This window comes from Pelophylax lessonae (genome assembly GCF_965119305.1).
Source record: "Pelophylax lessonae genome assembly, chromosome: 3".
NCBI lineage: Eukaryota > Metazoa > Chordata > Amphibia > Anura > Ranidae > Pelophylax > Pelophylax lessonae.
The window spans coordinates 448,481,990-448,509,959 of NC_138770.1; the positions used below are offsets into that span (position 1 = coordinate 448,481,990).

The 27,970-nt window shown below is 43.4% G+C and overlaps 1 protein-coding gene across 1 annotated transcript in view; it reads right to left on the minus strand.

Annotated features, from left to right (window-relative positions):
• The window catches only part of LOC309550576 (cyclic GMP-AMP synthase-like), a gene marked incomplete at both ends in the record, with an annotated part of 195,577 nt that overhangs the window by 133,237 nt on the left and 34,370 nt on the right, over nt 1-27,970 (minus strand). The window contains one exon of the mRNA XM_082250924.1: nt 2,523-2,748. Coding sequence (XP_082107050.1) covers nt 2,523-2,748 — 226 coding nt within the window. The remainder of the gene's footprint in view (nt 1-2,522; nt 2,749-27,970) is intronic.

The following is a 27,970-nucleotide window of genomic DNA, read 5'->3' on the forward strand; positions in this document are numbered from 1 at the left end:
GAAAAACGGAATCCGTCCGAAGGACGGATAGTGTGAAAGGGGCCTAAGGGTGAGAACTGAGTGATCAAACAGCGCTGATCACTCAGTTCTCCCCTCTGCTCTGAGCAGAGAGCTAGTGACTGTCAGTAAACAGCTCTCTGCTCTGCCCCCCGCACTCACTGGAACGATGGGCTGTGGGGATGGGAATGGCTGGCCCAGGTTCTAAGCGGTTTGCTGAGAGGCTAAACCAGGTGCTGGTCCAGACTTTTGGGTAGATCCAGACTTTAAAGTCAGGATCTTTCCCCAGCATGGACCAGCTCTGTGATGTCAGCCGACAGCGGGCCATAGCCTGCTGTCGGCTGAAAACGGGTCTTATGAGTGCAGAACCAACTGCACTCCTCTGATTCACAGGAGAAGTACAGCTAAACAAGTTTTAGCTGTACTTCTCCTTTAAGGTCCTATGTACTAGGTTCACCCTTATGCGATTGCAGACATCGCATGTGATTTGCACCGCATTCCTGTGATGTATACAGGAATGCGGTTCCTTTGATGCGCATCACATGCGATTTCTGTGCGGTGCGATGTCAGCCATACAATTTGTATGGCTGAAATTGCACCGCATTTGCACCAAAATGGCGCAGGACCCTCTTTTGTCCTTGCACCCGATTGCATTGCATGGGTGTTTACAGCCATGCAACGTGATTCTGGCAATTGCACTGCATTTTGCAATCTGTTTCAGGGTGTTGTTAACAATGACACCGCCACAAATCACATGGACGCCGTGCGATTGCAATGCGATATGGGAAAAACACAGGATTCACTGCGTTTCCCGCATCGCACAAGTGTATCCTAAGTAGAGTTATGGGAATAAGTTCAAAGTTAACCGTGTCATTACCAGCAGGGATTTGCATTTAGGTGGTTTAGGCTTGGTTCACACTGGTGCGATGCAAGAACCACAGCAGGTTCCTGTGTGGGTTCCCACATCGCATCTGAATTGCAGGCAGTTCACACTGCTCTTTGCGAACCGCTGTAGGTGTCAATATAAAGGTAATGACACCCCCAAATCTGTTTACAGAACACAATGCGAACTGTGGAATTGGGTCACATGGGTCTGAACACCCATGTAAAACGATTCCAGTGCGGACAAAAAAAGGGTCCTGCATCATTTTGGTGTGAATGCAATGCGATTTCAGCCATACAAACTTCATGGCTGAATTCACATCGCACAGACATCGCATGTGATCTGCACAGGAATGCGGTGCAAATGACATGTGATGTCTGCAATTGCATTAGTGGGAACCCAGCCTAAAACAGGAAGTGAGGATACGCAATCACCTCCTTACTGCCTGTCAAATGCCTCTGAAAAGTGACCTGAGCATAGATCACTCTTCAGTGGAGTGGCACTGCCTGCTGCAAGCATTAAAATGCCTTTGGGTTCACACTGGTGTGCTGGAGTTTTTGTCGCAGTGCTGACGTATACACAGTTTTCCTACATTTTATCCCCATTTTTAGCCGCAGTCCCATAGACTTCTATTAGATTGCGTAATTTAACTGTGTTTTCTGAAAATACACCAAAGATGCAGCATACATTTGGTGCACTTTTAGAAAACACATTAAAATTACCCAACCTAATAGAAGTCTATGGGACTGCAGCTAAAATAGGGGTAAATGCAGTAAAACGGTGTATATGCCAGCACTGCGACTGAACCACAGTGCATCAGTGTGAACCCACCTAAAGGAACATGATGGGGCAAACTACTAGCATAGGCTGGTTAAAGGAAAAACGGCTTCTAAATTGCCGCTGTGGGCTACTTCTGTGGGCTACTCATTTAAACTTCCCGCCCCCCACATCCTCTTCAGATGCAGAACACGGGGCTGCACAGAGTGTGGACAGACACAAGGGGAGGGAGGAGGCAGACCCATCCAGACTCTCCCATTTGTGTGGAGGGGGAGCTGTGCTCGCTGGGCTCTGTTACAATGTAACAGAGACACACAGCAGTATAACAACTACAGCCGACAGCTCTATATTTATGGATGGCTGGCAACACGGAGGGGTCCCCCTACTGGCCCGGGCCCTCGCGCAGCGCCTGAGTGCCCAATGGGTCAGTCTGCCCCTGTATATATTTAGATTTTTTTATGGTGCGGACGGCAACACATCATTTTGATATGCACTTACCAAGAACTCGTTTGTGAGTACTTTTATCTCTTTGTCTAATAAAGCTTTTATGGAGGATAATGCGCTAGGCCGGTGTGCCCTTATGTTTGTTTTTTGATTGCAGTGGTCCCAGACTACCCTGGTCTTGAAGGTGCTGCAAGGCCGAAGCATCCAGGAGAAGCCAAGTGTAAAGGTCTCTGGAGGCCGCATGTGTGTGGCTCGAGTTGGTCAGAAGGTCACCTCTCAGAGCCCAGGAGATAGGTGCATTGCACTATTATTGGTTGGGCACCTGTATATATATCTGTCTGTCTATTTTTTCTTTTTTCCAATAATGTTTTCATAATTTATGCACAGGCATATATGTACAGGGTATAGAAATTTAGCATACCTGAACTTTCAAGGACATCCTTGACCAGATTTCTGAAGTCAGCCAAAATTCTTTGGGCCACAATATTTCCTTTATCATCAATGTATTTATCCATGGTTGGTGGTTTGTGTTGTTTAAATGTTAGCATGTAGAATGCACCACTCCTATCAATACTTGTCAGCTCAATTTCCTGGTAACTCTCAAATTTAATTTTCAGCATGATGTCAAATTCATTTGGTCTTGATAGCTGAAGAAAAAAAAAAGCAGGTCTTTTATTTTCAATGTTCTTTTTAAAATTTAACAAAACGCAAATCTTTTTTATTTATTTTTTATTTTTTTTTGGATAAAGTGGAAAAGGATGAGAACCCAGGTCAGGTTTTATTTTTTCTGCCCTTATCCCTGTCATTCACCCAATCCTTTTGTCCTGTTATCATTATCACCAGTCACAGTGGAAGTGAAACAAAATCCCACATTTTGGATTGCCACCAGAACAGAAATAGAGGGGAAATCTTCCAATGAAGACACTTGTTTGGTGACCGACAGGGATTTCCACACTTTAGAAGGCTTTCCTTTCACCTCTGGCTATAGGTCCCACTAAAAGCTGCCACCACCCCAAATGGTTGGGAGCTATACCCAAAGGACAATACATGCGGATCAGACGAAATTTTAGGAATGAGGATGATTATATCACCCAATCAAACTTACTAATGTTTAGATTCGTGGAAAAAGGGTATAAACTGGAAGAGATTCAAAAAACACGAGATGAAGTATGCTGTATGCCAAGAAGTGAGTTATTAAAAACTAAAAGAAAAGAAAACGAGAATAAGGGTGAAATGGCCTTTCTGACCAATTTCAACAGAGATTACAGACAGGTAGAAGGCATCATCAGAAAACATTGGGCCATCCTGCAGAAAGATAAAACCTTAAGCAAAGTGTTGCCATCCAAACCCACATTTATCTACCGAAGGGCCCCTAATCTAAGGCATAATTTGGCCCCCAATATACCAGATCCCCCAAATAAAAAAGTCACATTCTTGGATTTAACAGGTTTTTTTCCTTGCAAAAGGTGTAATGCGTGTAGAACCACTAAGAAAAATCCTAGGAAAATAACCAGTTTCCAATCAAAGTATACCGGTCAAAACTTCACCATTAAAAAGTTAATATCCTGCAGATCCACTCATGTAACTTACATGATAACCTGTCCCTGTGGATTACAGTACATCAGGAGAACCACTAGTAAATTATCCGTTAGAATCAACGAGCACATAAAGAATGTGAAAAAAGGGTTCCCCAAACACAGCCTCTCCAACCACTTTCGTCTGTACCATAATAGAGATCCCACCCTGATGTCTTTTTGTGGGATAGACAAAGTGGAGAATCATTGGAGAGGGGGAAATATGACACAGAAGGTTTCTATGAATGAAACAGAATGGATCTATAAAATGAACACTCTATATCCGGCAGGTATGAACGTTGATATCGACCTAAATTGTTTCATATCCAACTTTTAATCAATCCCACAAATTTTATTCCGTAGTACTTCAGTTCATTAAAAGTGCCTTCAGTCCATTGGAGAGATAAGATCCTATTTATTTATTTTTTTAGATAATAAATTTTAGATAATTTTTTAGATAAATTTGAAGCTTTTAATATTCAGATTTTAATATTTAATAAAGATCTCATCTATTAGGATGATTTTTTATAGTAATAATATATTGTTCCATTGTGTTTAATTTCAATTTTAATATGTTCATTTACCCCCCATTCACTTCCATAACTTGATTTTATGGCGTCTGGCACCTTATATACTAAATGATTGTAGTGCATTTGATGTTCGCTCTCAAAATAGTAATGTTGATGCCAGCAATAATAGATTATTTTGATTCAAAATGTCCCTAGCGAGCATCTGTATTATGGGGGTTGAACCTAACAAGCCGAGAGGTTTGGGCGGTTCAGGTAATCTACAGTACAACACGGAAGTGATTGGTGCAGATATGGCCACGATCTCCATAAATACCACGTAGTAAGGTACGGTCACATGATCCCCTGATGACGTCAGCCGCGACTGACGAAACGTACGCCGGGAACATGAGACCATACACTTCCGGGTCTGAGGTCTGAGGAGCGCAAGCGTGGAGCGGCGTCTCCTATTCCCAGCCACCGATTCTAATCCAAGGCTTTACCTACACTGCTTGTAGTAAGTGCAATATGTCTTAAATAAATGCTTTCCTTTTGAGAAATACTGCACCATGAGAGCGTGTTTATTATCTTCCCATTTATGGCTTGGCTCCTGAATGTGTCATCGTTCTGGCTGTTGTACTTTTACCTATGAGAAAATGGGATGCACAAGATTCTAATGTGGATCACACAGCGTGTCTGACCCCCTATAATTAAGGGGTCTAGTGGCTCTGGTAAGCGGTATCTATACATCTCACTGGGTGATCGTGTGGAGGTGAAGGCTTTTTCTAAGGAATCACTCCTATCAAGTCTGTGTTTCCATTATTGGCTGTTTGGTTGACCCAATTTGTTTGGACACTAGAGACTATTATTTGCACGATTGTCTTTGATTTCATTAAGAATTCACTGTGATTTATTTGTTGAGTGCTACAATTTTATTCCTTTTTCACTTATCACGTTTTTCACGTTTATGTGGCAGCTTGCATTGTGGGAGATATTCCACCTGAATCACGTTTTATATTATTTACTTTATTCATTTGCGCAGTTTTTTGGTTCACCCATTTTTTCACATACATTTCACTTAATTGTGTTTAAACTTGCAGCAATGGATATCTTTGAGTTTATGAATAATAGAAACACCACTGATTTATTTTCAGCTCTGAGTACTGTTTCCAAAGATATGGAACAAAATATCAAATTTCTTAAGAACACTCTTGAGAAAAAAATCAGAGTCTGGTGGGATTTGGCCACCTTGGAACAGTATTCCAAAATGAAAATGACCCCCAGGAGGTTACGTTGGGACTTGGGCCCCAATGATGGGCTCTTAGACCCAGACCTCAATAAGGAATGGTTCAATTTTTTCAACCAAAGTGAAGCCAGGTTGCTTAATTTAATTATAGCACGTAGAAAAACCAAAATGGCTAAACTAGATGAGAAAATTAAGGAGCTGAAAACCGCTTTAGAACCTTTTAAAGAGACCACTGAATTTATAGAAAAATTGCCTCAACACAGAAATTTCTGGATAAAGTTGACAAAGATACCAGGCATAAAAAAATGACCAAGTACCAAAGGGATGTGATAGATTATAAAGAATCAAAAGTTTATAGATGGCAGGAGATCCCAGACGGGCAAAATGTAAACCCCACCCAATCACCAGCTGTAAGGGAAATTGGGATTGAGAGATTTACTAACCCGAATTTCACACCGATAGGAGGAACACCTAATTTTGACTCAGTAAGAACACAAAGGAATCCAGAAAATAGACCTAATAACTTTCAATATCCTAACCCACCTCCTTCGGAATACGCTGTATCGACCTATAACAGTTGTTCACCTTTGGCCTATACCCCAGAGCAGTACCAACAAAGGGAGGTTTTTCAGAAGAGGGGGAGGGGTGGCCCCCCTGGTCAAAGAGGGAGAGGGAGAGGGAGAGGCTCTGGCCACCCAAACTGAGCACCCCGAGGACACAGAGGGGGAAGGAGAGGCCAACCGTGGTACCGGGGAGGTCACCAGTATTGGGGGAGACCCCACCAACCCTGGCCCAAGAGAACCATTGGCAACAATGGGAAGGGGATATTTATCCCCAATATCAACAGAGGGATACCCCACACAGGAATGGTCCTCCACCAGGAAGGGTAGAAAACAAAGAAGGGGATGTAGAGGCGGACGAAAGAAACAAAAGGAAAAGAGAGTTCTAGGTGCTGGGATTTTCAATCTAAGTGACGTCCAATTCACCCATGATGAGTTAAAAATACTAGAATTGGGCTTAAAGTTTGCCCCAGATAAGGGTGTTGATAAGTTCAATACGTTTATTGACATAGAGAAATATATCAGGAAACTTAAAATAAAAAAACATTTCCTGGAGAAACCTATGAGTCAAAATAATATTACTACAGAATATCAGCACAGTGTACTGAGAAACCGATCTATCTTCAACCCTCCTAAAGCCTCTAACCATTGCTTAGAGGTCTTTAAAAATATGGTTGAGGATGATGTCCGTAAACTGAAAACAAACAGACACCCAAACAAGGACAATCTACATACTGTAAAGGACTGAAAGAATTGGAAAAACGGAAAAACATTGTAATTAGGGGAGCAGACAAGGGTGGAGGTATCGGGGTTCTCAATAAATGTGATTATAAACAGGAACTTGATAGACTTGTGGGAGACCAAGTTACCTACCAAAATTTAGACAAAACCCCACCTCAAAACTAAAATTGAAACTAGAGAAACTAGTTAAGAAGGCTAAAGACCAGGGAATACTTAGCAAAAAAGAAGCAAAATATCTCGTACCAAATGCTCCTAAACTACCTACCATATATCAACTGCCAAAAATCCATAAAAATAAAACAAAACCACCTGGCAGGCCAATAATTAGTGGAATTGGATCCCTCTTCTCACGGATTGGAGAATATGTGGATCACTTCCTACAGCCAGTGGTGCCCCTCTATCTGTCTCATTTGAAGGACAGTAAACACCTGATTAATATATTGGAAGACATAGAGGGGCAATCGGAAACATTCTTAGTTACAATTGACGTTGAGTCATTGTATACTAGCTTGAAGCAAAAGGATGTGATAGACACCACTATAGCGGCTTTAAATGCTAAAACAAAAATAAAACCTGCCCAAAAAAAGTTTATATGTGACGCCCTTGATTTGGCTATGAGCAACAACTATTTTTGGCATGATGGTTGTTGTTACAACCAAATCAAGGGCGTAGCGATGGGAGCTAAATATGCACCTAGTGCAGCAAACTTACTCCTTGGACAATGGGAAGAGGAGGACATTTTTCGGAGACGGGAGCCTTCCCTAATCCTTTACAAAAGATTCATTGATGACCTCCTAGTCCTATGGAGTGGATCAGAAGACTCTCTTATAGAGTTTGTAGAGAGAATAAATAACAACAAATATGGCTTAAAATTCACTGCATCATGGGACAGAAAGACGGTTAATTTTTTGGATTTAACTTTGGAGAAACAGGGTAACGTTGTCTCCACAAAAAGCTATTTTAAGGAAACCGATAGGAATAGCTATATTCCCACTAAAAGCTGCCACCACCCCAAATGGTTGGGAGCTATACCCAAAGGACAATACATGCGGATCAGACAAAATTGTAGGAATGAGGATGATTATATCACCCAATCAAACTTACTAACGTCTAGATTCGTGGAAAAAGGGTATAAACTGGAAGAGATTCAAAAAACATGAGATGAAGTATGCCGTATGCCAAGAAGTGAGTTATTAAAAACTAAAATAAAAGAAAACGAGAATAAGGGTGAAATGGCCTTTCTGACCAATTTCAACAGAGATTACAGACAGGTAGAAGGCATCATCAGAAAACATTGGGCCATACTGCAGAAAGATAAAAACTTAAGCAAAGTGTTGCCATCCAAACCCACATTTATCTACCGAAGGGCCCCTAATCTAAGGCATAATTTGGCCCCCAATATACCAGATCCCCCAACTAAAAAAGTCACATTCTTGGATTTAACAGGTTTTTTTCCTTGCAAAAGGTGTAATGCGTGTAGAACCACTAAGAAAAATCCTAGGAAAATAACCAGTTTCCAATCAAAGTATACCGGTCAAAACTTCACCATTAAAAAGTTCATATCCTGCAGATCCACTCATGTAACTTACATGATAACCTGCCCCTGTGGATTACAGTACATCGGGAGAACAACTCGTAAATTATCCGTTAGAATCAATGAGCACATAAAGAATGTGAAAAAAGGGTTCCCCAAACACAGCCTCTCCAACCACTTTCGTCTGTACCATAATAGAGATCCCACCCTGATGTCTTTTTGTGGGATAGACAAAGTGGAGAATCATTGGAGAGGGGGAAATATGACACAGAAGGTTTCTATGAATGAAACCGAATGGATCTATAAAATGAACACTCTATATCTGGCAGGTATGAACGTTGATATCGACCTAAATTGTTTCATATCCAACTTTTAATCAATCCCACAAATTTTATTCCGTAGTACTTCAGTCCATTAAAAGTGCCTTCAGTCCATTGGAGAGATAAGATCCTATTTATTTATTTTTTAGATAATACATTTTAGATAATTTTTTAGATAAATTTGAAGCTTTTAATATTCAATTTTTAATATTTAATAAAGATCTCATGTATTAGGATGATTTTTTATAGTAATTATATATTGTTCCATCGTGTTTAATTTAAATTTTAATATGTTCATTTACCCCCCATTCACTTCCATAACTTGATTTTATGGCGTCTGGCACCTTATATACTAAATGATTGTAGTGCATTTGATGTTCGCTCTCAAAATAGTAATGTTGATGCCAGCAATAATAGATTATTTTGATTCAAAATGTCCCCAGCGAGCATCTGTAGTATAGGGGATGAACCTAACAAGCCGAGAGGTTTGGGCGGTTCAGGTAATCTACAACACGGAAGTGATTGGTGCGGATATGGCCACAATCCCCATAAATACCACGTAGTAAGGTACGGTCACATGATCCTCTGATGACGTCAGCCGTGACTGACGAAACGTACGTTGGAAACGTGAGACCATACACTTCCGGGTCTGAGGAGCGCAAGCGTGGAGCGGCGTCTCCTATTCCCAGCCACCAATTCTAATCCAAGGCTTTACCTACACTGCTTGTAGTAAGTGCAATATGTCTTAAATAAATGCTTTCCTTTTGAGAAATACTGCACCATGAGAGCGTGTTTATTATCTTCCCATTTATGGCTTGGCTCCTGAATGTGTCATCGTTCTGGCTGTTGTACTTTTACCTATGAGAAAATGGGATGCACAAGATTCTAATGTGGATCACACAGCGTGTCTGACCCCCTATAATTAAGGGGTCTAGTGGCTCTGGTAAGCGGTACCTATACATCTCACTGGGTGATCGTGTGGAGGTGAAGGCTTTTTCTAAGGAATCACTCCTATCAAGTCTGTGTTTCCATTATTGGCTGTTTGGTTGACCCAATTTGTTTGGACACTAGAGACTATTATTTGCACGATTGTCTTTGATTTAATTAAGAATTCACTGTGATTTATTTGTTGAGCGCTACAATTTTATTCCTTTTTCACTTATCACGTTTTTCACGTTTATGTGGCAGCTTGCATTGTGGGAGATATTCCACCTGAATCACGTTTTATATTATTTACTTTATTCATTTGCGCAGTTTTTTGGTTTACCCATTTTTTCACATAGGTCAGAAAGTGATGGGAAATATCCCCATGGCACACAGATGGCAAAAAAAAAAAACACGACGACAAGGGTTCGAACCCTCCTTTGCTCTATCCAAAATGAAAAAAAGGTTTTGCCTTTAGAACAACTATAAGACTTTAACAGTCCACATTTTTTTCAAACATGGCAACTTATTCATTCTTAAAATGATGCCTAGGAACAGTAAAAGTGATGAAAGTTTTTGCTACAATACTCCACTTCAATCCAGACCTGTCCCCTGCTGTAATTCCTTTCCACCACTTGATGCTGGCAGTCTTTCAGGTAGAATGAGGGGCAGCATCATTCAACCTACTTTCTGTGGACTGAAAGGAAGGAATTCACAAAAACTGTTGGAGACAGAATCTTGAGCAGCTGCACTGGCATACTAAATGGGGAAGGGGGGGGGGGGGTGGGTGCTGAGGACAGTTGACATTTCTTTTTTGAGTTGCTATGTTTTACACTGCAGCATCGTGTACTCAAACATTAGCTGGCTGCAGCAGCCCCAGCTGAGTAAGAGGAAGGCTCATCCCCTCTCTGCCTATATGACAAAGCTAAAAAGGCTTCAACTCACTGCGAGATCCTGCCCCTTCTGTTGAGAGAGTTTACGTGGGGGGGGGTCTTTATTTTGGAGGGGGGATTATGTGGGGTGTCTGTACTGAGAAACCTGTATGAAATGAGGGGTGTCTGTACTATTAATTCTGCACGGGATACTGAGGATTCTGCACTTGAGTGGGGGAATAGGGGGTATCTGTACTCTGGGTTGTGTACTGCGGGGGGGGGGGGGGAGGAGTATAGGGGTGTGTGTGCTGAGGGTTTTGTACTTGGAAGGCTATGAGGGGCTATCTGTACTAAGAGGTCTGTACTGAGGAGTGGGTGGCTGGGAGGGATGATTTTGGAATGTTAGGGGGATCAGCCTGTACTGAGAGGTTTGTGTTAGAGGGGCGTCTGTACTGAGGGGTCTGTGCTGGGGGAGGTTGGTCTGTGCAGGAGGGGGTTGATCTGTACTGAGGGGTATGTCTGTACTAAGGATTTGGGGGCTGGGAGAAGGGATTTAGGAATGTTGTGGTGGGGGGGGGGGTGTCAATCTGTACTAAGGGGTTTGTGCTGGTGGGGAACTGTACAGAGGTGTCTGTGCTGGAGGGGCAGGTCAGTCTGTGCTGAGGGCTTGGTTTGTGCTGGGAAGGAGAGTCTGTGCTGAGGAGTCTGGAGCAGCTGAGCACAGCAACCAGCCAGCTTCTATATTTTATTTTCAAAGCTTAACTGAACAAGCTGACAATAAAAGCTGATTGGTTGTTATGCACAGCTGCTTCAGATTCTGGCTGCTCAAGTTTGGAAAAATTCCACTCACTTTGTTTTATTTTTCATAATCATGACTACTACACTATTAGGCCCAGGGCTCGAGTCCTGCGGGAACGCATGGGAATGGCGTTCCTGTACTTATTCTACAACAGGAACGCCGTTCCCGTTCCCCCCGAGCCCCAACATGATCCCGGCACCACCTCCTGCTCTGGGATGGCGGGTCGGTAAGCCCAGATTGCGGGTCCCCGACCTGCTATCCCCGAGCATCTCTGTAAACATAGCCGGAGGCACTACAGGAAGCAGAGCCGATACTTCCTGTATAGCGCCGACTTCTGTCACAGGCGGAGTGATATCAAATGTACTCCACCTCCGCCTGTGACAGGGCACAGGAGCCATAGAGGAAACATCGACTCTGCAGATGGGAGGGAGGTAAGGAGAGACATGAGAGGACAGGGTGAGAGAGACATGAGAGAGCGAGACATGAGAGAGAGAGACATGAGAGAGAGAGACATGAGAGAGAGACATGAGAGAGCAAGACATGAGAGAGCGAGACATGAGAGAGCGAGACATGAGAGAGAGAGAGACATGAGAGAGAGAGACATGAGAGGAGAGAGACATGAGAGGAGAGAGACATGAGAGAGGGAGAGACATGAGAGAGAGAGAGACATGAGAGAAAGAGACATGAGAGAGAGAGAGACATGAGAGAGAGAGAGACATGACAGAGAGGAGAGACATGAGAGGAGAGGCATGAGAGAGAGAGACACGAGAGAGACATGAGAGGAGAGACATGAGAGAGAGAGAGACATGAGAGAGAGAGAGACATGAGAGGAGAGACACAGAGAGGTATATACGGTATACAGGAACACACACTTTTTTTTATTTTTGAGGTTGGGTGTGGTAATCTTGGGTGAGTTCCCACACTGTATTTCCCAAGACTTGACCCCTGATTAGGCCCCTTTCACATGGCTCCCTTCTGTCGACCGAGCCGTGCTGCTCAGTGGGAGATCGATCCGACGTAGGTGTCAGACAGAGCTGTCAGATCCCCGCTCTCCTCTATGGGGGAATTGGATGAGAACGGACCGCCAGACGGATGGAAAATAGGGTTTCCATCCATCTGGATATGACAGACAGGATCGGATCGGATGTCAGCGGACATGTCTCCACTGACATCCGATGCCCCATAGAGATGCATGGGGCATCTGTTCAGATCTGCCTGAAAAACTGACAGGCGGATCCGAATGGTCCGCAAGTGTGAAAGGGGCCTTAGTCTTGAAGTCCTGAAGTTCTTTAAGGTAGGCTGTGTGTAGAAAAAGACGTGTAGCGCTCCTCAGTAGGCTACTAGGAGCAGCAATCCTTGTTTAGTGTCTGTTCTAGGTTCTGCTGGTGCAGCCTCAGCTAGTTTTTCCTGCATCCCACTGAAATGGGATATAGTGGGTGGAAGAGCTTTGACCCTGGCCTGCATATTCATGCATTCATACCCCTCACCGCCAGGTCCACCCGCAGCAAGGTAGCCAAAGGCTCCAGGGCCAATGCGAACAAACCCAGGGATAACGGACAACCCTGCCGCGTCCCCTGCCCCAACGGAAGGAATCTGACAAGATACCATTAGTCCTGACCCTCGCTCTAGGATGGGCATATAACAGCTGCAACCAGGACAAGAAGCTGGGGCCAAAGCCAGCCAGAACCACCCAGGGAAAGCCCCATTTCACTGAATCAAATGCTTTCTCAGCATCCAATGATGCCACAACCCCTGGGCAGTCTGGAGTAGCCACATCCATATGCGTGTGGAGGTGTCTGATATTGATACTTGCACCCCTCCCAGGCATAAAGCCAGACTGATCTGGGTTGATCAGCTCAGTAATAACGGTATTAAGTCTATTGGCCAGGATTTTTGACAAGAGCTTCATGTCCGCATTTAGCACCTCTGCCCTTTCCAAGTCCGCTCTACAGGATTTATGTGTCTGAGTAATAAGAGAAGTGTACTGACCCCTTGTGAAGGCCTTAAAGGTGTTACAAACAGTGGAGTCAGAGTCAGAGGCAGAGCCCAAAATGTCTCTCCAAAAACAACCATTTGCACGGCAAACTCTGAAGCAACTGCTTCATCAGTTATCCAAAACCTGGAGAGCCTCCATAAACCAGGCGAGTGGGCTTCCACAGCTTGAATTTGAAAGAAAATGGAGGCATGATCAAATATTCCCCTCTGTAAGATAAAAATCTCCCTGACCATGGGCAGGGCAGGACAGCGCCCCCCCCCCCCTCCCCACACACAAAAGCTGAATCAATGCGAGAGAACGTTTAATTCGAGGCAGAGTGGCAGATGTAGGCCCTGTGACCAGGTGTCTCCCCCTACCCACATCAGTCAAGTCGTATGTTTATGCCCACACCAAGAGATCTGAGGAGGGGGGACAAACCCCCCGAGGAGAGCCGATCCATACCCGGGTCAGGGACCATAATAAAGTTTCCCATAATTATCAAATTATCGAGTGTATGTTCGGCCACTATCACTGTCTAATAGAGGCAAAAGAATGTAGCCGTAAAGACCATAGCCTGGAAATTAAAAAACTGATTTGACCCGGAGAGACTGACAAGGAGCATGGAACAATAATAGTCAGACAGCCACACACTGCACAATATATAATGCATTAAACAACCAGAACAGCATAATATGAGCTAAAGCAAAACTAGACCAAACACACCAATCACCCCCCACGCCACTAACAAGGGGTGCAAAGCGCAAGAGGCGCAATCAAAATGTCAGCTCCAGGGAAACAGATAGGCCTTCCGGCAGATAATTGTGGTGATAGGCATTCCGGCAGATAAATGTGGTGCATGCAGATCTACATAACCCGTTGGATCCAGGGCTCTATCCCACGGAAACGCCCACATATATACTCTTATTATTTAGAATGGTCTGCCTAGCTGGTGTTTAAGTGCAGAAGTTCCCTTTTTTGTTTTGGTTTTGTTTTTGTGCTTTTGATATACTGAGACCGGGATAACATTTTTGTTTACTTCATCTAAGAATTCTTAAGCTGCTTCCCCTATGTTGGTAGATGTACCTTTCCATAATCAAAGTGTTCCCCATGTGTAGTATCCAGGAGGCTACAGTGGGTGGTGCGATAGATTTTCATCCCAATAGGATGAGTTTACGTGCCTAAAATAAAGTTGTAGAGAAAGCTATTCAAACCATCTCCTCTGGGACAACCTCCTCCAGGACACCCAAGATACAATGAATTGGGTCTAAGGGGACGGTCGTCTGGAACACCGATTAAGTGACCCAAGTACTTTGCTCGAATACCTATGGAGCTTTGGGCAGCACCAGAGCAGATGAATGAGATCTTCCCTGTGGTACCCACATTTTACTGAACGCGCCGACCTAACGCGTATAGGGGCAGAGCCTGTTTGTCGAACTTCACATCCTCTCCGGAACATTTGCGGAACTGCGCCTTACATGCATTATTGAGTGCCATTTTTGTAAGTGTCATTTGCCTAAAAAATTATTGAGATTATCCATCAGAGAGCATTTGATTTATTTTGCATTAATCTTTTCTATTCCTGGGATTGTTCTTGTGAATGAGTGATACCTGGTCCTGGAATATCTGCCGTTCTCCCCAGTGTGATCTTTCCAACCATCCATTAACCCCTGTGGGGTACAGCTGTATCTGACCCTTGGTGATTCTTGGGTCAGATAGTGACATGAGAGGCTATCATTTTCTGGTGGTGGTGAATCGAGGAGTACGTTCACAGAGGTGCAGATTATTGGACACACTTGTGATTATTGGGACTTTATTATCACAATTCACATGGGTTTCATTTATAATATTTATCTCAATGGCTCATTGTAAGAAAAACATAGTAGTGAGTTTGAGGTACCACATCCCAATTAATTCAGAAAAGATTGGAGTCATGTGGGGCATAAGTCGGGACTTTTATGGTACCGTCTAGGACCAATAATGGTGGTATAACTGATACAATGGATTGTATTAAAAATATTTATTTATTACACATAAATATATCCAAAAGGAAGATAAGACAAAAAAAAAAAAAAAGACAGGAGAACAAATAATATACAAAAACCACTAAATATAAAAACATCAAGCATAATCGTAATCCTCATGTATTACTAGTGGAATCACCGGGAAGTACCGCTGGGCCAGACTAATCCAGTACCAATCGTGTACTTCCTTAGGTGCACCACTACCCTACATGTTTCACGGTGCGAACTGCTTCTTCAGGGGTACAGGGGTACATGTAGATGTTCAAGAGGATAACTGCAGAATAATTGAAACAAAAAATTAATTACAATACAAATTTACTCCAAACATCATATAAACATTGTTTAACAATATATTAATCCATACTACGCGCATTGGGAGGGGGATGAAGAACTTCCCCAAAACCGTGTCCCCATACGTGTATTACATGTTGGACGATGTTTGTAATTATACATTTATATCAATTATAGATCACAATATATCACATAGACAAAGAGGCCAGGAAAAAACATGGATACTCCCACCTGAGCGGCTGCTGGTGTGTGGATCGGGAGGCGGATCCCGCTAGAGGCAAACCAAGTCCCCCAGGCGGACATGGACAGTCCAAAATAAGCCCACAAACACAGGGTAGGTATGAGGCCTAAATAATGTATAACAAAAAACATTGAATTAGAATGGGAAGGTATAGTGGACTAAGAGCTATAGTTGATCCATCCTGTCGGTAAACAGGGAGGATCTATGTCCACAGAGAATACCATGACCCTATCTATATATTGAGTACAATTCATAAACTATATGTTAGGGAAAACAGTAGTGAAATCCCAAAATAATAATCATCGTAAGAAACCTACCAGTAATTGCAGCCTAACAATCGTGATGGTCATATGGTGGGATGGATGGATATAGGAACAATAATATAGTCCCAGAACATCTGGAAAGAGTTGGAAAATCCAGGGAACTCAGAGGTTCCTGCATGTATGTAAGGAAAAATGGAGTGTCACTAGGAAATTCCTATATATAATTAGAAAGTATATATGAAGTTACATATGAAAAAAGGGTAATATAATTGTCAAATATGACCAGACAGATAGAATATAATTGCTGTCTGCGATATAGTAAAAGTAAAATGGGTAAAAAAAGCCATCAAAAGTATCGGCCAATGTTTGTCAGTCCCTTTGGTACAGAAAAGAAAGAGGAAGAAAAGGAATCACCATGTAATCGGTGCCGCAATATACCTGACATGTCCGCTGTCTCCAGCATCCACCATCTGCGACCATTCTGCGTGCTGTATGGGCTCTATGACCATCAGCTGGGCTTCCATTATGCCCCCAATTACCTTTCAGGGGGGATGGGCCACCTCCAGGCTCACCTGCCCCCTATCTATCCATTAGCTTGCATGTGCTTCCACTGTGAAGACTCTTATAAATTCTTAAGAGTTAGGCCTGCAGGTAACACAGGGAGCCGTGGAGTGGCCCTGCAGCTTACACATGCGTTTGCAAATGTGTGCTAACTAAACCCCTGTTTTGACGCAAACTGTTAGACAGGTTAATTTGGTTGGTAAGCAAACTGGTTAGCAAATTGAACTGGGAATTTTATTTTTGTTTGTTTCATGTGCGTTGCCCTTCCATGTGTTCTTTGCTATGAAGGCCAGTTATAGGTGGGGGTAGAGGCCATTTTCTTTGTTGTTTAGAATATAATTGCTGTCTGCGATATAGTAAAAGTAAAATGGGTAAAAAAAGCCATCAAAAGTATCGGCCAATGTTTGTCAGTCCCTTGGATACAGAAAAGAAAGAGGGAGAAAAGGAATCACCATGTAATCGGTGATATATATATCTGACATGTCCGCTGTCTCCAGCATCCACCATCTGCGACCATTCTGCGTGCTGTATGGGGCATAAATGGGCCATCATCGACGGGGACGACGCAGTCTGTGTATCGGACTCCGGAACGTCATCACGGGGTGTCGTCCCCATCGATCACGCCGGAGTTGACGGCCCATTTATGCCCCATACAGCACGCCGAATGGTCGCAGATGGTGGATGCTGGAGACAGCGGACATGTCAGGTATATTGCGGCATCGATTACATGTTGATTCCTTTTCTCCCTCTTTCTTTTCTGTATCCAAGGGATACAAGGGCCACCTCCAGGCTCACCTGCCCCCTATCTATCCATTAGCTTGCATGTGCTTCCACTGTGAAGACTCTTATAAATTCATTAGAGTTAGGACTGCAGGTAACACAGGGAGCCGTGGAGTGGCCCTGCAGCTTACACATGCGTTTGCAAATGTGTGCTAACTAAACCCCTGTTTTGACGCAAACTGTTAGACAGGTTAATTTGGTTGGTAAGCAAACTGGTTAGCAAATTGAACTGGGAATTTTATTTTTGTTTGTTTCACAAGCAATTATATTCTATCTGTCTGGTCATATTTGACAGTATTTTTTCATATGTAAATTCATATATACTTTCTAATTATATATAGGAATTTCCTAATGACACTCCGTTTTTCCTTACATACATGCAGGAACCTCTGAGTTCCCTGGATTTTCCAACTCTTTCCAGATGTTCTGGGACTATATTATTGTTCCTATATCCATCCATCCCACCATATGACCATCACGATTGTTAGGCTGCAATTACTGGTAGGTTTCTTACGATGATTATTATTTTGGGATTTCACTACTGTTTTCCCTAACATATAGTTTATGAATTGTACTCAATATATAGATAGGGTCATGGTATTCTCTGTGGACATAGATCCTCCCTGTTTACCGACAGGATGGATCAACTATAGCTCTTAGTCCACTATACCTTCCCATTCTAATTCAATGTTTTTTGTTATACATTATTTAGGCTTATTTTGGACTGTCCATGTCCGCCGGGGGGACTTGGTTTGCCTCTAGTGGGATCCGCCTCCTGATCCACACACCAACAGTCGCTCAGGTGGGAGTATCCATGTTTTTTCCTGGCCTCTTTGTCTATGTGATATATTGTGATCTATAATTGATATAAATGTATAATTACAAACATCGTCCAACATGTAATACACGTATGGGGACACAGTTTTGGGGAAGTTCTTCATCCCCCTCCCAATGCGCGTAGTATGGATTAATATATTGTTAAACAATGTTTATATGATGTTTGGAGTAAATTTGTATTGTAATTAATTTTTTGTTTCAATTATTCTGCAGTTATCCTCTTGAACATCTACATGTACCCCTGTATCCCCGAAGAAGCGGTTCGCACCGCGAAACATGTAAGGTAGTGGTGCACCTAAGGAAGTACACGATTGGTACTGGATTAGTCTGCCCCAGCGGTACTTCCCGGTGATTCCACTAGTAATACATGAGGATTACGATTTTGCTTGATGTTTTCATATTTAGCGGTTTTTGTATATTATTTGTTCACCTGTCTTTTTTTGTCTTATCTTCCTTTTGGATATATTTATGTGTAATAAATAAATATTTTTAATACAATCCATTGTATCAGTGTTATACCACCATTATTGGTCCTAGACGGTACCCTAAAAGTCCCGACTTATGCCCCACATGACTCCAATCTTTTCTCATTTATAATATTTGATTCTTATAGCACTTTGGATATTTATTGCACATTTTTTTACATTTATGGTCTGGCGCAGCACTTTTTGGTTTGTCATATTGTACTTTATTGTGAAGTGGGAACGCAGTCGGTGTTAGCAGCCAGACACTGAAATTGGTTGATATTTGTTTGATATTATTTCCTATTGAATTACTGTATCACTATTATATATATCACCTTGCACTTTTTTGCACAGTTTATTGCGCTGATAGTTTTCTACACTAGCATATAGCAGCTTGACCCAAGCTGTAAACTGATCAACAAGCCCAAATTTGGACAAGACCACCCACAAATACCGCCAACCAACACTGTTGAATATTTTGTTGGTGTCTAGGGACAGTAGAGCCCAACGTCCCCCATTATCCGCCAGTAGTTGCATGTTCAAAAAAAGGCGTCTAAGGTTTGTGGCCGTGGATTTTTGCGGCATGGTCTGAGTGTATTATAAAGGCTATAATCCCATTGACCTGAAGCGCCAGGACCTTAGCAAGGATCTTCACATCACTCTGCTTGAGGGAAAAGGGTCTGTAGGACCCCGGGTCAACCGGATCCTTCCCAGGCTTAAGATCACATTAGCTCTAGTCATCGATGGCGGAAGGTGACCTCTTCAATAGAGGCATTAAACACCTCCAGCAATCGTGGTAATACCTGCTCACCATATTGGGTATATACCTCCATGGGCAAACCATCCTCCCCGGGGGCCTTGCACATCGGAAATGAACTTGCAGCCATCTGCAGCTCCTGCAGAGTTAGAGGAGCACCCAACATTTGCCTGGCCCCCTCGGATAGGGAGGGTAAGTCGATACCAGAGAGGTACCCCTCAAGATCAAGATCAGAGTAATCATCTCTCGACCCATGCAAGTCCCCATAGAAGGACGCCAGTTCAGTTATAATTTGTTCTGCTGAGAGCTAGCTTTTTTTGCCAATAGGCTCCCTGTTTTTTCCCCTTCCTCATAGAAAGAGAGCTTAGGGAAAAACCTCTTGCATTCCGCAGTTGAGGATCGCAGGCGGTCCAATGAATCCTGGGCCGACAACCATGCCTCCCTCACAGAGTCTGTTGGGTCTGTAACATACAATAGTTCCAGCCGTCGTACCTGATCGCCCACCCACTCCAGCAAAGCGGAGGAGTTCCGTTTAACATTTGCAATTTCAGTAATAAACACCCCTCTAAGGTAAGCCTTGAACATTTCCCACTTTTGAATGGCATTGGTGTCCTGGCTATAGGATAGGAAAAAATTCTCAATTTGGGTCTCTATGCGGTCTGGTGAAGTAAACAACTTTAGCCAAAAAGCGTTGAGTTTCCAGGGGGCCCTAGGCAGGGAGGCGGGGGGGCTGGGAAAGCAGCCATAGGGCCACTGGGGAATGATCCGACACTCTACGATGGAAATATTCCACTCTGGAGGTATAATCAACCAAGTAAGGTGTGCCTATGCACAAATCAATACTTGATAGGGAGCCATGGGTTTTGGAGAAAGTAGGCGACTAAGAGCAGTACCCCTACCACCCCTAGGGGGAGATATTGGGGGATGCCTATCCAAGCCCGGGTCTAAATAGCAATTAATATCCTCCATGATCAACAGTGGAATGTCAGGTTTGTTCGCCAGGTATGCCAGGTATGACAGCAGCAACTGCAAAACATCCCATGAAAATGAGGGTGGGATATATACAAAAGCTTCAGCAGAGTTAGAGTATTCAATTTACAGTACAAAAAAAACAAATCTACCCGAGACATCCACCAGCGAATCGAGTTCCTGATAAGCCAGGTCCCTGTGTATCAAAACACTCACCCCGCGGGAGTAAGCGGAGTGAGTGGAGTGATATGCCACACCCACCCAAGAGTACTGAAGGAACCCCGCATTGGCTCCCGGGAGATGCCTCTCCTGCAGGCCAATGATGGCAGCGTGAAACTTGCGTAAACAGGATAAAATCATAGTCCGTTTCAAATGATTGTAGCGGGGTTAAATATGCCTAAAGATACTGTTGACATGTGAGAAGGAATTAGGCTCCCTCTAGTGGTAGCTGTATGGAATTTCCCGGGCTGTGACTTCCTTTTTGGCAAGATGAAGAGACTACATTTCCCAGTGTGCATTGTAAGATCCAGGGTGCACGGCTGCACCGCACAGCTTTATGGGGGAGGTTATTTAAAGGAAGGGAGGAGCCAAGCTCGGGCCTTCTGCGCTGGACTCCGAGGAACCAAGAAGCTAGAGCTGAGGACTGATGCTGGATATTAGGTCAAAGCCTCTAAGCCTGGAGTGACGACGTTGAACCGTCCTATCTCAAGCCCGAGACACATTCCCGGAGCTCATACCACTGTTCGCAGAGACCGGAGTCATCCGCCAGAAAGACCTCGCGCGGCTGACATAGAGCAAAAGGACTGAAACCGCAGTGGAGCGCGCGAAGGAGAAACTCCTGTTGGTGAGAGGGCACATGCCCAATAACTGACTTTATCTGCCAAAGAAGTAGCTTTATTTACAGATAGCGGTAGCGTAACAGGAGGTGATAAACCCCGGGGTAGAATAGTATATCATCTCAGGATATTCGTAGACAAACAACAGAATCTATAAAATAGGCGCCAGAGGTATACCACTCTCACAGAAGTTATTGCTCAGCCACACAGACACCCTGCAGTGACAACCAACAGCTCGCTGTATTTCTCTCTCTTGATCTTCATTCCTAATTTGGATTACAAATGAGCTCTATTCAATACCCTTGCTAGCGAAGAATCAAGAAGACAGAAGAGAACTCTGGGGGAGGGACTCAGATAGGCCTACCTGTCTGGTACCGTGTCTAGCATAAAGGAAGGGAGAAGTGTGGGGTATTTATTTTATCTGTTTTAAAGCTGATTTAACCCATTTTAAGGAACTGTGTTTCAATGTATCTTCCTTGTTCAATTTGAAGCATAGTAAACTAAGTTTTGGTCAATTACAATCCTGTGTGTTGTTCCATTGTGTCACCCAGAAGGACTATCATTGAAAAAGGTAACAAATCACTGTCGCATATTGAAGTATTGTATTCTAATCTGTGTATCCATTTGATAGTCCAGTCCTATTCTGGGTCAGTTGTGTCTGAGGAGGGATCGAGCCAATTCTGTGGGTTGTTAGGCAGGGTGTAGACCCAATAACATAATCAGCAGCTCCTGCGGGGGTGGTGCTACACGTGGGGGCTCGTCCGGGATTTCTACAGTCCTGCAACACAACCCTCTCAGCCACAGAATCCCCTCCCACGCAGAAATGGATCCTGCCGCTGCAGCTGAGTGGTGCAAGGAAGAGAATGTCACAGTGGAAAATGGCCTGGTGGTTGAAATCAAAGGAGAAGTCTGGACTGAAGAAAAGCTCCTCCCTGTTTTAAGGGCACTATCCACAGACAGGAAATTCTGGGTGATTGACATAAAAACCGACACCACCGTCCCACACACGTATGCACTGTGTGAGTGGAGGAAAGGGGTCCCTGACTATTTTAATGGAAACAGTGTAAAAACTACTGACCAAACAGAACTTTTCCTAATACATCCAGGAGTTCCTACTACAGGTCCCTCATCCACCACTCCTGGGGTATCCAGCCAAGAGAAAGGTGTCCAAGAAGGGCAACCCGAGTCATCACCTTTGTCGACTTTTAGCTCAGAACTGTGTGCTGTTCTTGGGGAGATTGTAGCAAAATGTAGTAAGGACTCCCCAAGCTATCTGATGACGGGATATAGGAAACTCCGGACATTCTCTGGGAAACAGCCTGTGCCTTCAGCAGAAGATGGGTTCGAGGAGTGGTTAGACACCGCCACTCAGGCTTTGGAGGAATGGGAGGTACCGGAACAGCACAAGAAGCAGAGAATCACAGAGAGTTTAAGGGGACCTGCATTAGAGGCTGTACGTAATCTAAAGCTTAGCAAGAAGAACTGCACTGCACAGGATTATTTGGACATTCTGCAAGATGTGTTTGGTCGGACGGAGAACGTGGCTGAACTTCTCTACCAGTTGGACCACTGTTATCAAGAAGAGGAGGAGAAGTTGTCTGAATTCATTAAACGCCTGGATAGGATTATCCACCAGATCCTGTTAAAGAAAGGAATAGACCCCCGGAAAGTAGATGAGACTCGTGCACAACAGGTTCTGAAAGGGGCTCAACCTTTAGATCCCATTGCCATACTGTTACGAACTCGTCAAGATGGCAGCATTCTAGAATACCCTGACCTGATTCGAATGGTCAGAGAGGAAGAGGTCATGTTGGATAACAAAAAGAAAAGTCGGCAGTTTGACTCAACTGCCCGAGTTAGAGTGATAAGTGTAGAAGAGGGTGTCTCTCAAGTTGAACTCCTAAAGACCCAAGTGTCTCAGTTAATAGAAATGGTGTCCATCCTGACTGGTCAGGTATCCACTCTACCCAAGGGGGGTATATCGGAGAAGCCAGGTGAACCTGCTAGCCTCAGCGCAGATCCAGAGCCAAGACCTGCAAGATTGCTAACTTGTTTCAATTGCGGGGGAATCGGGCATGTTAGAGGAGTATGTCCCAGCCCAGGAAAGGTTGCCACGAAACCTCGCAAGCCAGCGGGAAACTTCAGAGGACACCGGTGAAGGAGTCAACCGGGTGTCCGCCAGTCTTAAGGGACTCCAGGAGGCTCGCTGGTTCAGGGATACTGAGTCAGGGGGTCAGGCCCAAACACAATACCCCCAGTTCTAGACTCCGGGTTACTGAGGGAAGGAAAATCGATGCACACCGGGTTCAGCGGGGGCCCATACCAAGGAAGAAAAAGGAGAAGAGGGCCTGGGTACAGAGAACTGAATCAGACAACAAGGCTACATCAAGAGAATTCCCAACTAACTTGGTCGGGCCCTCCCCAGTGGTCTCAGTTCAGGTAGAAGGAATCTACACAAGAGCCCTCCTTGACACAGGGGCCCAAGTGACTCTTTTGTATAGAGACTTCTATGATAGACATCTTACCCATCTACCTTTGCAGAAGTTGGAAGATCTGGAGATATGGGGCATCGGGACTCAAAGTTTTCCCTATGACGGGTATCTGCCAATCAAGCTGACCTTTGATCCATCAGTGGCTGGTGAATCGGAAACCTTCGACACCTTAGCGGTGGTCTGTCCTCGTCCACCAGGGGCCAACAAAAGCTCTCTTATCGTAGGAACAAACACTGACCTGGTAAGGCGCCTTCTGATACAGCTGGTCCAGGGACAAGATGCTCCAGCGCCAAGGATCCACCCCATGCTACGGCAGGCCTACCAACGATTAGTGTTGGAGCAAGAGACCCCCGCAGAAGGTGTTGGACGACTCTGGAAGTTGGACAGAGCGGAAAAGGTCCTACAGCCAGGAGAGGTGGCCTGTCTTAAGGCTTCTGTTAAACTCACATGGCAGCAACCGGGTCCTTTTATCATCTTTGAATCAGGTCAAAAGGAGAGAGAGAGAGGGATAGAAGTGATCCCTGAAGTGATCCCTTTTTTTTTTTTTTAATTCCAATATTTTATTATTTTTCCACACAACACAATCACATACAAACAATATCTGATGTTCATAATATTCAGAAAGCTTACTGCATAAATGTCCATTCTGATCAACATATAAATCCCTAAAGGAGATTCTCCCAAGTTTCTACAGAAGTGGGGGAGAGAGAGAGGGAGAGAGAAAAAAAAAAAAAAAAAAAAAAAAAAAGGGGTAGGATTGAACAAAATCCTACCCCTTTGTTCTTTCTCCCCTTCACTTCAGTGAGTAGTGATACCCTTCTTTCAAAACGCAATCCACCCGGTGAAAATTACAAATCTTAACAAAACATAGATGTGGTTACATATTAAACCATAAGTCAAAATGTGCTCTCTCTTTCTCTTCCATATGTTTGTTATTTAGTTACCCCTAGTGCTCAAAAAGTGAGCAAAAAAAAAAAAAAAAAAAAAACGGGGGGGGGGGGGTAGGTCAAACAAGCACCTACCCATTTGTTCCACCCCCCCTCCCTTCACATCAATTATTAGTGATACACTTCATCCTTACCACATTCCACCCAGTGGAAAATACAAATCTAACAGAACATAAACGTGATTACATATTAAAACCATAAATCAAATATACTATCTCTTCCCCTTCAGTATATTACTATTCAGTTACCCCAAGTGTTTAGAAAAAAAAAAAAAAAAAAAAAAAAAAACTCCACCTTCATATTCCCCCAGACACTTTGAATCTCCTATCCTCCATAACTATTCTCCTAATTAAAATAATTGATACACTTGATATATCCCATCCTGCAAAAAGAGAGAAAGAAACAAACAACAAAAGAACAATAAAAAAAAAAAAAAAAAAAAAAAAGAAGAAAAACGACATTCCCCCCTACCCTCCGTTTCCCATCTCCTCTTCTCGCAGTCTCAGGTACTCTTCCGAGGCTGTATAAATGGTCCAGGGCTGCCAGCAGATGCGGGCTTTTTCCTCCCTACTGTTACGTGCTGCTATTAATGTCTCCATCCGGTATATTTCGTTTACCTTAGCGAGCCAAGTTTGTAATGATGGAGGTGTAATTTGTCTCCATACCCCAGGGATGCACGCCTTGGCCGCATTAAGCAAATGGATCAACAGGGAATTTCTATATTTCCTGGTTGATAACTTTGTCAAGTGCAATAGGCATAAAGCCGGATCTTCTCCCACCTCGATTGTAGTGAGATCCTTAATCACTCTCGCTGTCTCTGACCAATAGCCTCTGATCCGGGGACAAGACCAGAAGATATGAAGCATTGATCCCCCCGTTTCTCCGCATCTCCAACAATTGTCAGGGTTTTTTTTTTTGTCCATCTTATGCAATACTACTTGGACTCTGTACCATCTCGTCATAATTTTATAACTAATCTCCTGGTATCTATTAGCTATAGAGGCCTTATGTGCGAGTGCTAATATTTTTTTTATTTGTTGCGGGTTAAAATTAGTTCCTAGTTCTCTTTCCCATTTGACCATAAAGGGTAATGCTTGTTCGTCCTGTTCCTTAGTCAGAAGGGAGTAAAAGAACGATAGAGCATGTGGAATTGTATTTCCTCCTTTACATAGAGTTTCGAAAGATGTCAGGGGCCGAGGGGAATATCCCTGTTTCTGTAATTTCACCAAATAATGTCTAATTTGGAACGCAGAAAATATATCCATCGTTTCCTCTGACCCGGTCATAATCTCTCTCACCGTAGGGGGATTCTCTTGCGTCCATATATCTACCAGTCGTGTTTTCCCTCTCTGTGATAGGATTCTGATCATGCCCTTATTATGACCCGGCAGGAACTCTCTATTTCCTACTAATGGTAACATAGGGGATATTGGAGGTGCAATCTGTACTTTTTTTTGTATACTTCTGCATACCTTCATTGTAGTCCCTATCGTCGGGTGCGAGAAGATAGGGTCGCCAGAAGATATCGGTACCCAAGGGCCCCAGGGAACTGGGCTTTCTGTCAACGCATTTTCCAAGCTTACCCATTGTTTAACTTTCTCATTACAATGCCAGTCAAGCACCCTTGTAAGATGTATTGCCCTGTGATAGCGTTTCAAATCCGGCAGACCTATCCCCCCTTGGATTTTAGGCCGGGTAAGAATGTTTATTCCTATTCTTGGAGTTTTATTAGCCCAGACAAAAGTTCTCATCAAGGTATTCATTTGCATAAAAAAATATTCTGGAATTTCTATTGGCAGAGCTTGTAATAAATAGAGCACTCTTGGGAGTATATTCATCTTCCAAGAGCTGCTTCTACCAAACCACGTCAAAGCCAGGGTCTGCCACTTCAAAATATCTTTTTTAAGTGTTCTCAAGAAAGGGGGAAAGTTAGCCTCAAATAGATCTTCTGTTCGGGGTGTGATATGCACTCCTAGATATATAAATGACTTTGTTGTCCATTGAAGGGAAAGAGAGGGCTGCAATTCCCTCCAAATCTCCGTTGGAATTGTAATATTCATTGCCACTGATTTTGCTAGGTTTACTTAAATTGTGAAAATTTCCCATATTTCTGCATTGTTTCTAAAATTAAAGGCAGCTCCTGTACTGGGTTTGTTATAAAGAAAATTAGGTCATCCGCATAGGCCGCTAATTTATGGTACCCTCCCCCCATGTGTAACCCCTTGATCTCTGTGTTTTTGCGGATTAAGCACAAAAGAGGCTCTAGCGTCAGGATGAAGATTAACGGCGACAGCGGGCAGCCTTGCCTTGTTCCGTTTTTGATTTCGAAAAAATCTGATCTCCATCCGTTTACATTCACTGCAGCTGTAGGTCCAGAATACAATGCCATGATATTTGTTCTCATTCCCTCTCCCAGCCCAATATGTGACAGGGTGGCCTCGATAAAATCCCAGGCCACCCTGTCAAAGGCCTTCTCAGCATCCACCGATAGGAGCATTAGGGGCCTATGTGTGCGCTGGGCGTAAGATATGAGATCGATTACTCTGGTTGTGTTGTCCCTTGCTTCTCTTGAGGGGATAAATCCCACTTGGTCGAATTGTACTAGCTGTGGGATGTATGTTATAATTCTATTTGCAATGATCTTAGCAAAAAGTTTTGTGTCCAGATTCAATAACGCAATAGGGCGGTAATTTCCACATAAGGAGGGATCTTTACCCTCTTTATGTATTAAGGAAATGTATGCTCGAAGGCTGTCTCTAGGGACCTGATTTCCTTTAGAAATGTTATTGAAGTGAGCTAATAAGGGGGGTTTTAACTGGGACCAGAACCGTTTATAGTATGGTAAGGTTAAACCGTCCGGGCCCGGAGCTTTGTGGGGTTTATTTTGATTTATAGCATAATCTAATTCTTCCTCTGAAATGTCTCCTTCCATTGCCTCTATTTGTTCTTTCTTTAGTGAGGGCATCCCAGAAGTTTCCACATATTCCCTTGCTCTTATAACTAGATCTCTGTCTCCTTTATCTACTTCTCCCCCTGTGTTTATATTGTAAAGAGATTGGTAAAAATTACCAAACTCCTTCACAATTTCTTCTATCCTTACAACTTTCTCACCCTTTTTTGTTTGTATCTGAGCAATTGTTGTTTTTTTTTGAGGTCCACGTAGCGCCCTTGCCAACATGGCCCCCGGTTTATTGGAAAATTCATATATTTGCCTCCTCATGAGTGTTAAACTTCTGATTGTTTTTTGATATAGAAGGGTATTTAGTTCTTCTCTAGTTTTAGTAAGATCATGCAAATGTACCTGCGCTAATGATTTTTTATGCATTGAACTAAGTTTTCCTAGCTGTGTCAACAATTCC